At 47.6% G+C, this 11,176-nt stretch overlaps 1 protein-coding gene across 1 annotated transcript; it reads left to right on the forward strand.

Annotated features, from left to right (window-relative positions):
- The first annotated feature begins 1,031 nt into the window (after positions 1 to 1,031).
- Positions 1,032 to 7,640, forward strand: SLC35E1 (solute carrier family 35 member E1). The gene is made up of 6 exons (XM_023942827.2): positions 1,032 to 1,461; positions 1,828 to 1,898; positions 2,229 to 2,366; positions 2,991 to 3,116; positions 3,569 to 3,814; positions 4,431 to 7,640. The coding sequence occupies exons 1-6, from the start codon at positions 1,056 to 1,058 to the stop codon at positions 4,665 to 4,667; spliced, it is 1,224 nt and encodes a 407-aa protein (XP_023798595.2). The 5' UTR covers positions 1,032 to 1,055; the 3' UTR covers positions 4,668 to 7,640.
- Positions 7,641 to 11,176: the final 3,536 nt, after the last annotated feature.

The raw sequence follows: 11,176 nt of genomic DNA on the forward strand, positions 1-11,176 counted from the left end.
ATATTCCCAAATTTCAGGAAATGACAAAGTATTACTTGATAAATTACATCTTTTTTTTTCCACTGCTTCCATTTCTGATGCAATTGATGGCCCTTGACTGCACTGGGTGAGGTGATGCCTGAAGCTCATCACAGCTTCCAGATTACACCCAAACTGCCTGTGCTGATGCTCCTCCGTTTGAGGAAGCGTCAGGAATCAGACCCAGCTCTTTCCCTGGTGGTACAAAAACTGCTGGAGAAATTCCCTCCCAATGCAAGCTTTAAATCTTGTTCCTTGCTGAGTTTGTTGCTGCTGTAAGGGGTCAACTCACTTGTGTGTCCTCCAGGGTGAGATGAGGCTTGACAATCTTTATTTCAGCATGCCAGTATAACCAGTTCTGTGAGCTCCAACAAATGTGAATAAGTTTACAAGGTGATATTTTTTTGTCAATTTTGTAAACAAGTTCAAATGAAGTTTACCGTGTGCGTACCTGCTGTGTACTCTCATTTGTGCATGACTCAGTTTCTCTGCTACTGCTTTCCCCTACCTCTCTCGTAAAATTCCTCCTTCTAATCCTAAACCCTTAAATTAAAACTGCCATTTCTTCCTTGTCAACGGATGACACGAAATGGCTCATCAGCAAATCTCTGGGGAGTCGCCATTACCTAAAGTGCGTGTTTTTATGGGCAAATTAAAGCTGTAGCAATGTCTCTTGACAGGGTGCATGGATGAAGCGGGCTCTGCAACCCCTCCTGCCTGCCAGGTACTCACCCATCCTTTACCCCGGCCGGCTTTCGCGTTCCTCGCCTTAGTTTTAAAGGTCGGCAGCGACCTCCGAGCCCGCGACCTCCGCCCCGTCCCTGCCCTGCCGCTGTCCCGGGGGCGGCTCCGCTCCCCCGAGCGTCCCGGGAGCCGCTGGGGCTCCGCGGAGCGGGGCGGGCGCGGGGCTTCAGGCGGGGCCGGGCCCGGGCCCAGCGGAGGAAGTGACGCCTCCGATCCCGCCGGGGCCCGGCCCGGCCCGGCCCAGGAAGCGACGCGGCGGGGCCGCGCTGACGTTCGGCGGCGGCTGCGGAGCGATGGCGGCGCCGCTGGCGGCTCCGGGCGGGGCCGGGCCCGGGGCCGGGGCCGGGGCCGGGCCGGGGGCGGCGCGGGGCGGGCGCGGGCCGGCGCTGCGGGAGGGGGCGCGGGTGTCGGCGCTGTGCCTCGCCTGGTACGGGCTCAGCGCCGGCGGCAACGTGGTCAACAAGCTGCTGCTCGGCGGCTTCCCGAGGCCCGTCACCGTCTCGCTGTTCCACATCCTGGGGCTGTGCGGGCTCCTGCCGCCGCTGCTCCGCGCCTGGCGCGTCCCGCCCGCCGGCCCCGCGCAGCTGCCGCCCCGCGCCTACCCCCGCTACATCCTCCCGCTGGCCTTCGGCAAGTACTTCGCCTCCGTGTCCGCGCACGTCTCGCTCTGGAGGGTCCCCGTGTCCTACGCGCACACAGGTGAGGGCCGGGGGTGCCCGGGGGGGGTGTCCTGGGGGCCAGCTCGGGTTCGTGCCCGGTGGAGGTGACCCGAAACCTGGTGTGTGCGCGTCTGGGCACCTGGTGCGGTGTCCCGGTAGCCGCCGTGTGCTCCTACAGGTGCCCAGAGCGGTGTCCCCGTCCCCGGTGTGTGCTGCACCAGCAGCACGGTGTCCCAGAGCACCGAGGTTCAGCCTGTACAAATGTCCAGGACGGTGACAGGGAGGGAGGACCCGTCCTGGGCTGTGCTGGGTCTGGCTGAGCCCCTGCTCCATTCCTTTATTCATGGTGGTTGGTGGAGTTGTCCCAAGCCTCAGGTCCCCACCGATGTTTTCTTCCCGTCCCCAGTGAAAGCCACGATGCCGATCTGGGTGGTTCTGCTGTCACGGATCATCATGAAGGAAAAGCAGACGACGAAGGTGCGGACAGGTTTGCTGAGGTTTCTTTTCTTAGCAGTGCTTGGGGAGGGCTGTGCTGGCTGGGGACAGCAGAGCTCAGGCTTTGGGTGGATTTTGTGACTGCAATTAGATTATGCAGATTTTAACAATATATTTTCCTTTTATTGTGAGTGTAAAACACATCTAAACAATGGGTGATGCTGTCTGATGCGCTGGAGTTGTCAGTGGCTACTGCAGTGACTTAAATTTCCTTGAACTACAGCAGTAGAATGGTTAATCTCTAAATCAGCAGGATATGTAACCTTAGTTGAAAATTCTTAGCAGATGCAATTTACTCTGTCCCTGCTCCAGGTGTACCTGTCTTTGATCCCCATCATCACGGGAGTCCTGCTGGCGACGGTCACAGAGCTGTCCTTTGACATGTGGGGACTCATCAGTGCACTTGCTGCTACTCTGTGCTTTTCACTTCAGAACATCTTCTCGAAGAAGGTACCAGCTCTGCTCACAGCACTGGTCACTGGTGTCGTCCTTCAGCAGGACTGGCTGTAATCTCACATCAGTGTCATTTCTCTAGCTGGCTTTGCAGTCAGAGCTCAGAGGGATGGTTGGTACTTTGTGTGTGCTCCCTGCAGCTCTTCCTACCTGTTGAAGCTGTTATACTGAGTTTATCCTGAGCCCTTCCCTTACTCCTCAACATGGATTTTTTTTTTTCTGATGGCAGTTCAATAGTGCTTAAATTCAACAGTTCACTGAAAGCTTTTATTAATGTATCTTGTAATATCAAATCATTCCTCTGTGCTGAACAAGTCACTGTCAAGACTGGGCACTCCTTGAAACCACAGAAACAAAATTAAAGTGTCTAGTTTGGCTCTATTTAGTTACAGAATGGTTTCTGATTTGTAGAGCATTAAAATTAATTTTAATTTAATTAAGTATTAATTTTAATATTAATATCTTGTTGGTACTAAGAGCCACCACTCAAAAAACCATTGTTTCTCAAAGAGACATCAGTTTTTCTTACTACAAGAGTATTTACCTTTAATTTTCCTAACTTACCTGTCCCCTAAAGCAGTTTCTGTTTCCTGACTGCTGTTCAATAATGGCTCTTGTCAGGTGTTGAGGGATTCCCGAATTCATCATCTTCGGTTGCTGAACATCCTCGGGTGCCACGCTGTGTTCTTCATGATCCCAACGTGGGTTCTGGTGGATCTTTCTTCCTTCTTGGTAGAGAATGACTTGGTAAGTGCTGTGTTTGGAGAACTGTTCGCTGTTATGAAAGAAAAGAGGAAAAAACCCAACAAACAAACCCAAGCACCCAAGCAGAAAAGTGCACGGAAGTGTTGCAGTGTAGTTCTGGTGTTGTGAAACACCTGCAGATTGTTTCACTCGAGTTAACATGGTTAACAAAGTGTTTATTTTGAGAATTCCCGTCAGGGTTAGGAGAGGCAGTTTCTGGGACAGCATAAATTTCAGGAGTTTGGAGCTGGAGACAGAAACAAACTCTCCCAGAGTGTGTGGAGAATGTCCTCTGGTTTCTCTGAGTTGGGAGTTGCATAAAGCAACTTGGGGGCCCCTTTAGATCTCAGTGCAGACATTCCTCCTCCAATGGCAGGTAAGTGCCCCAGGCTGTGTTTGTGTTGTTACCTGAAACCCAAGATAATTTCTCTCTCCTGCTGTTTGCTTTGCCACAGAGCTCGATGTCTCATTGGTCCTGGACCTTGATGCTGCTTATAATCAGTGGATTCTGTAATTTTGCCCAGAATGTCATTGCCTTCAGTATCCTTAACCTGATCAGCCCCCTCAGTTACTCTGTGGCCAACGCCACCAAGAGAATCATGGTGATCACCGTGTCCCTGATCATGCTGCGCAACCCCGTCACCAGCACCAACGTCCTGGGCATGATGACAGCCATCCTCGGGGTCTTCCTGTACAACAAGGTACGGCAGTTCTTTGTTCATTCATCCAGCAAACACAGCTGAAGCACTCCAGTAGCTTTCAATTCTATTCTGTACAAGTTAAGAGCTACTTGAGCAAAAATACACAACACAGAGGGCACGAGGCTCTGTTGCAGAGGAGGGATGAGCATGGCCCAAGTGAAGGACTTGGGTCACACCAGCTGCTGGGCTTCTCACAAAATTAAATGTTTGTTGAAAAGGGAAGATAGGGAAGGAACTCAAAACATCTTGAGCAAAAGATCAGCTTGTTTGTTTGGCATGTGAGAGGAGTGAGGTTTTTGTTAGAATTTTTAGATTCTAACAAAAAGTGATGTGACTGTAGAACTCTCTGCTTTTTTCTGGGTATGTGAATATGTCTAGGTCATATCTAAGAGGTGATATCTAAGAAAATCTACCTTCACTGAAGGGTGGTCAGGCCTTGGCAGGGGCTGCCCAGGGAGGTTTGGAGTCCCCATCCCTGGAGGTGTCCAGGGAAGGCCTGGATGTGGCACTCTGGGCTGGCTGACAAGGTGGGGATGGGGCACAGGTTGGACTTAACCATCTCAGATTTTCCCAGCCTAAGTGATTCTGTGAAAAACTTTCTTTCTTCATTTCCCAGACAAAATATGATGCAAACCAAGAGGCAAAGAAGCAGCAGCTGCTCCCAGTCACCACTGGAGACCTGGTGAACTTGGAACGGCACCGAAACCCCCCAGAAAAGTCCCAAAATGGACTCACAGCCTTTGCCCAGCACGGAGACTTTCAGTACGGCCGCAGCAATATCCTCACAGACCACTTCCAGTACAACAGGCAGAACTATCCAACATCCTACAACCTGAATCGTTTTGATATTTAGGATCCTGGCAGACAGGTACAGACTGTGATATCAAAGTGTCCCCAGCATTATCAGAAAACTTCTAGTACATCCATGAATGTCACAAAGCCATTGAACTGTGCAGGTTTGGCAGCAGGGCGGGTGCTTGTGGAGGGGAGTGGTGCAGGACCTGCAGCTGCTGCTGGGCAGAGCTTTAAACCTGGAACAGCCAGACTTTGACACTGGAACCAAACCCACAGAGCAGATTCTGGTGAGGTGCACGTGTCACTGCCAAGTGGAACATCTGTCACTGCTCCTTTCAGAGTCTGCCAGCTGGTTGTTCTCTTGGCAGCTGAATTCTGGCCAGTATCTTGTTTCCATGCTGGTAATGTCACCTTTAACTTGTTCCCTAATAATGGTTCAATGATACTTTTAACCAAGCTTTCAGAAGGAAGTGAAAGCAAGGGGCACTTGTGCTTATCAGGGTTTGTCTGAGGAGGATCTGCTGCAGGCAGGTAAACTCGAGTTCATCTCCAGCATCTGTGGAACTTCTTGTGGATATTCACAGCTCTGGTGCCTCTTCCTGCAGTCTTGGATGACAAACCAGAAGTGTTTCTGGAGGAGCAGGCAGTGGAAGGATTGATCTCCCAGAACTGCTTCAGGCACGGAAAAACACACTTCTCCAAATCACTGCTCATGGCAGAGAACAACCAAGCCCAACTTAAAATCATCATTGTTTTCTGAATCATGTAGTCCTGTAACTCCAGACATTGCTATCCCTTGGCCATGCAGGAAACTCCTTCACAAATAAAAGTGTTTGGAATAATATGATTTTATTTTTTTACTTGATTCACACCTGTTCTTTCAAAACTGTTTTGTTGCTTTAGAAATTGAAAGGTGAAAGGTGTTTTGTTCTCAGTTTTATGCATAAGTTATGCTCTCTTATATGATTCATATATTTTGAATGCATTGATTTGAACAATCATCATTATTGTATCCTAAATCTTTTTAGCCCCTAATTGTTTGGGTTTTTAAAATTTCATAATTATTGCTGTTGGAGTAGCTGTGTGGATTTAGCCTGACTTCCACCTCCTGCTGGAAGAAGTTAAGTTTTGTATCCTGTGCTGTTCCTGCAACTCCCCTGGCTCGAATAGGAAATTAAAGAAAAATTGTTTGAATCAGCAGTTAAGTAGATAATTTATGGTTAAGAACTGATTCAGTATAAATTCTAGAAAAGGTGATTGTGTGTGTCAGGTACTGCATTTGTGCATGGAAGGGATGAAACTTGGCTTTCATTCCTTTGAATGAAATTCCTTGGAATGAAGTGAAACCCAACTTGGAACTTGGGTTTCACTGAATTAGATTTTTCTGTTGTTGCTTTAGCAAAAGATTTTAGGGGCCTTCTTTCTTTCCCAGACTGTTGTACAGTGAGACTTTAATAGCATAAGTTTTATGCTTTTAACCAGAGAAGTACCAGACACGAGTGACAACATTCAGGGTGTGGCACAGAACACTCCTCTTATTTATTGCTTTACAAATGACCATTTCCATGATATGAGATGATGATTTGGCTCCTTTCTGGATAATAAAGGATTTATTTTTAAGTGCAAAATCAAGCTGATCTTATTCTTTTGGCTGCTGGGGTGGTAATTACATGAACAGCCTTCCACCAGAGAGTCCAAAAGAGGAAATGGTCCTTCTGAAACTTCAGAGATGAGTTAAAAATGCTGCTGCTGTGTGTGAGTTCAGTCTGGAGTTCATTCTGTTCATGCCAGCTGAAAACTTGGGGTTTTGGTAGAAAATCTAAATAAATGTGTCCCTAACCTGGGTGAACAAGGTCATGAGGAAAGCTTTCCTTCAGATGAAATTTCTTTTGTCTGTTTCAGTATTAATGTATGTATAATTATTTCTTTTTAATACAGAGAAAGTGCCAAATGTGTATTTCTAGGGCTCACAGCCCAACATTTCAATGCTTTGACCTGCAAGTAACAAGGATTTGGTGGACTCTGGATTTAGATTAGGTGCTGACTTTGCAAGAGATTGATTTGAGGGTGAGAGGTTCAGGCTGAGATCTTCAGGAGGGGCTGAAGTTCTCCACTGCTTTCAAAGGGAGCAGCTGTGACCTGTTAAATTCCTGCAAATGCTGAATTGTGATCTTTGTGCCTCAGTTTCCCTTTTAGAAAATGGAGATTATTCTTCTCTACATCACAGGGGATAAAATACCAGAAAAAAAGTGGCAGTGGGAGCCCCAGAGATGTCCAGGCATACTCTGAGTTCATCTGTCCACATCCTCTGCTGTGTCTGCTGCTGTGCCATGTTCCTACAACCTCAGCTGCTACGGGGAGTAAATAAAAACCAGACCTGAGGCTTTATTAAATATGTTCAGATTTGTTTCCTTTTAAAGAACGTAACTAAACCTTTTCTGGCATGTGTGTTCAGAGTAAGCTTGCCCTGCACATTTACCACAACAGCTTCTAAGCTTTTTAAGCTCAGCTTTTTCTGTAGTCTTGGCATCAGCTGAGGGTTTCCTGTTCAGAACTGTCCCAAATTCCAGTCTGGGCCTGTGGCCTCACTCTTGTCTCTGAAACAAAACTCCTGTGCCTGTAGGGACTGGCCCAAAATGAGGTTATCCCATGGGGATAATGGGGATAATTTAGGGCCCAGAGGATGATTCTGTTCCCTGGAGAGCTCCTGCTCCTCCAGCCCAGCTCTGTGGGCAGCAGGGATGGTTGGGTGTGGTGCAAGGTGGAATTAGAACGGTCGGTGAGTTGCTCACACGGGGTGGTTTTGCTGGATCCCAAATCCCAGTCCTTAAGCAATATTGCCCACATTCAGGGAGGAAAGGAACCTCCTGACACTGCTGTAATAAACATTTTAATTTTGGACCTCTGCAAGGTTTTTGTTTGGCCAAGTGAGATGTTTGTTTTGAGCTGGTTTGTAAATGAGCAGCGTGTTTGTGCACAGGTGTGTAGAAAGTACAGAAACACTGGAATAAAGAGGCCAAAATTAACACAATTGTGTACAATGAACCTGTTATTAAATCAAAGCCAAGGGGGCTGGTTTGGGTTTATTCCTCACAGGAAGCTTTGGGAGTGTCATGAAGGCCACTGGTGAGGAGCTGGGTGGATGTTTTGCTGTGGGTGATGCCTCACAGGAATGCTGTAACCAGAGTTAGAGCACAGACACTGGACTCCCTTGAGGTGTTTTGATTTCCACTATGCATTTTTACACATAAATACATCACAACATTGAAAAAATTCCTCCCCAAGCAGTCCTGGGTAGTTGTGGAAATAAGAAAACCAGTCTCTCCCCACTCCACGTGGGTGTTCTGTTGGTAGTTCCAAGGAGTATTTGGTGCCTTTCCAAGACAGCTTAAAAATATTCCCCCTGCAGGTTCCATTTTAGTACCCAGAGGTGGTAAGAGTGTCTTTATCATCTGGTAAAATGCTTGTGGTTTTTAAATAACTGAATGCTAAATAAAATTGAGGCAAGACTTAGGCTTTGTAAGTGCACAGTGATTTGTAAAAACAGTGCTGGTATTTTGGGGTCAACTCGTGATGATTTCCAAAGCTCAGTGTTCCTTTCTAATCTGTGTTCAAACCCATTATTTTCTGATGCAGCATTTTGCAGCAGAAGGAACTTCTGCCATGTAGTTCTTTGTGAAACAGGTGCAATATAAATAAAGGGAAAATTTTGTTTTTCCAAGGCTTAAATTTCTGGGTTGTGCTGTGAGCTGTTAAAAATAATTCTGAAATCTCTTTGTGGTGATGTTCTGGGGCAGTGAAACAATTTGTTAACCCTGAAGTGACAGGTGATGAACTCACATGTGAGTATCCAAGGGGCACCCAGCTTATTTTCATGTTGGATTTCTGTAAGTTGATGGGAAAATGGGCAAATTTCCCAAAAAACCCAAACCAACCCCACACTCCTTCCTGTGTGGAATCCTGCCCTTCAGCAAACGCTTCTGTGTTGTTTTCCTGTTCAGCTGTTGTTCCATGAAGTTCTGGATGTTACTCGGGTCCCTGTGGATCCTGCTGGGATCCCTTATGGAATCTCCACTCTGGTGACTTCCAGCTCCTGGGACTCCTTCCAGCCTCGTGCCAGGAGTTGAGATGGGTTTTGGGGCATTTTGTAGATAAACCATTGCTGAGGAACGTGGCAGCAGAAGGGTGACCATGTGGGCTCCGACAGCAAGGCAGGAATGGCGGTGCTGGGATGGAAAGTGGTAGCAGGGAAACTTTTATATTGGCCAAGATCTGAACTTCAGAAGCTCTTCTGGGATCTGTGAATCTCCAGGACAGCAGACTGACTCAGAATCATGGCCAGTCTGGATGATGATGAAGTTTCTCAGCAGTTATATGGATATATGAGAATATCCATCTTTCTGAGGTTTTGTGGCTGTAGATGGCACGGTGGGGTCTGCCCTGAACATTTGGATGATAATGAACAGTTCCACCTTTTTGTGAGGACATCTGAGTGTCCTCTGAATGATGGGAAACCCTATGACATGAAGGTAATACCTGAAAACAACAACTGGCCCTCAGTCCTCACAGATCTTGTGTGGAAGCAATCCTTGATGTGCGATGTTTTAGGATTTTGGCTCACTTGTGAGGTCTGTGGCCCAGAGGGGGATTCCACCTCCTAAAAGTGTGAGTGTTGGAAATTTGAGACAAGAGAAATCCTGATGGCTCTGGCTGCCCTTGGACTCCTGGGGGCCACCTCTGAACTGCCCCTGAGCCAGGAGGGTGTTTGATGGCACGGGAGTTCCTGGCTACAGCCGCTGTTCTGAGTTTGGGATGACACCCACTGCTTCCCGTTGCCACTTTGAGTGTGGCACTGTGACTTTTGCCTCTGTCCACCATCCTGAGTGTGGCACTGACACCTGGCTCTGTCCACCACCTTCAGGGTGGTACCAATGACTTTCAGCCTGCCCAACCGTGTTGGAGGTGGCCAACTTGGACTTCCAGCCTGCAATGCCTTCTTGAGTGCGACCAAAACCGACTTCTGGCCAAGCCCACCAACTTGGGGTGGCACACTGGAGTTTTAGCCGTGCCCATCTTGGGTGTGACACACTCTGAGCACCACCCAGAGCCACCATGGTGATTCCATGATGCCACCATGGCATCTTCCACCAGCCAGCCCATACCTACACACACATTGCAGACCCCAACACCTCCTGTGTGAGCCCCCTCCACGCCCCATCCCACCTGCACTCAGGTCTCTCCCTTTCTATAAAAACACCACCCCTGTGCACCTCTGTCCCTTGCTGTCACCACTCCTGGTTTGGGATCTGTGCCTGTGCAACTGCAACCATCGCAGGTTTGGCCAGGAACTCTGCATGCACTTGCTTCTTGCCTCTAGCTCCATTTTTATTTGCCAGGGGACACCAGTGAGCCCCAGTGTCCCTGTGCTGGGGACACCAGCGAGTCCCTGATGTCACCGTGCCTGCCCTGCAGTACCACCCTGACCCAGGTGGCGGCACCAGTGAGCCCTCAGAACCTGCAGTTCCTCACCCACACCGAGTTAAACCCATCCAAAATCTGACTTAAGTCTGTTAGAGACAGGAAAATATAAATACAGAAACCTCTATTTCCTCCTTACAGAACCTATTTTCTTACATTTTCTTATATTTTCTTACATTTTCTTTATGTTTAATTTCTATGTAGCTACAGAAGTTATATTTGTATGTTTCAGAGCTATATATATCAGTACTCAGAATTCCTTACCTTCCAACATTCTGTATATAATACAGTAGATAGAGGTTTATTTGGAAATAACCCTCAGTAATTATGTAAATTAATATTATTTTTCAGTATGTGTAAGAATAAGAAGTTTTAAAGGGAGGAATTAAAACATAGGGATGGGAAGCCAGAGGTGGATGGAAGAAATAAAAATAGGCCATAGGGAAGAGAAGGAGGAACTGAAATTTTATGACTGTTATACCCCAAATGTGTGAGCACCGCCCCAGGGGACACCTGTTCTTGGGGTGTCCTGCATCCTCCTCCCCTCAGCATCTCTGCCCCACCTGTGGCCCCCAGGTGTTTGTGGTGCTGCTGAGGGGGAGAAGATGTAACTTCTGACCCTGGGAGTATTTTCATGTTTGGCTTTTAGGTTTTTATGTTAAAGATGCAAAGCAATGAGCAGAGAAAGCTATCAGCATCAGAGGGAGGTGAACAAGGTGAGCACTGATGCCTAGACTGAACTAGTTCCTACTTTTCAAGCCTCCTTCCTTCTTCTTTCTCCTCTCTCTCCTTCCCCCTTTCTCCCAGATTTCCTTCTTCCTCCTCCTTTTTCTTCCTCCTCCTTCTACTCCCATAATGACATAAATACTACTCCCATAATTCCTAAAATGGAAATGTAGAAAGAATACTCAAACTTAATGGCACAAAGGAAATCATTAAGGACAGGCAGAGTCTGACAGGCCTCTCCACATCCACACTGTCACAAAGGTATCGCTTCTCTTCAAATCTCACAGTGCCAAAAGCAGATTTTCTCTTTAATGACTTTTACACCTCTCATGAGGTTGCCAAAGACTCCAGCAACAAAATAAA

Source organism: Cyanistes caeruleus, chromosome 25 (assembly GCF_971803275.1).
Source record: "Cyanistes caeruleus chromosome 25, bCyaCae1.hap1.1, whole genome shotgun sequence".
In the NCBI taxonomy this organism is placed as follows: domain Eukaryota; kingdom Metazoa; phylum Chordata; class Aves; order Passeriformes; family Paridae; genus Cyanistes; species Cyanistes caeruleus.

Excerpts from the sequence above, each read along its gene's own strand:
- SLC35E1 (XM_023942827.2), top strand. The coding sequence starts at position 1,056 with ATGGCGGCGCCGCTGGCGGCTCCGGGCGGGGCCGGGCCCGGGGCCGGG. Across the intron at positions 2,367-2,990 it reads AGAACATCTTCTCGAAGAAG|GTGTTGAGGGATTCCCGAAT; the intron begins GTACCAGCTCTG and ends GGCTCTTGTCAG. Across the intron at positions 3,117-3,568 it reads TCTTGGTAGAGAATGACTTG|AGCTCGATGTCTCATTGGTC; the intron begins GTAAGTGCTGTG and ends GCTTTGCCACAG.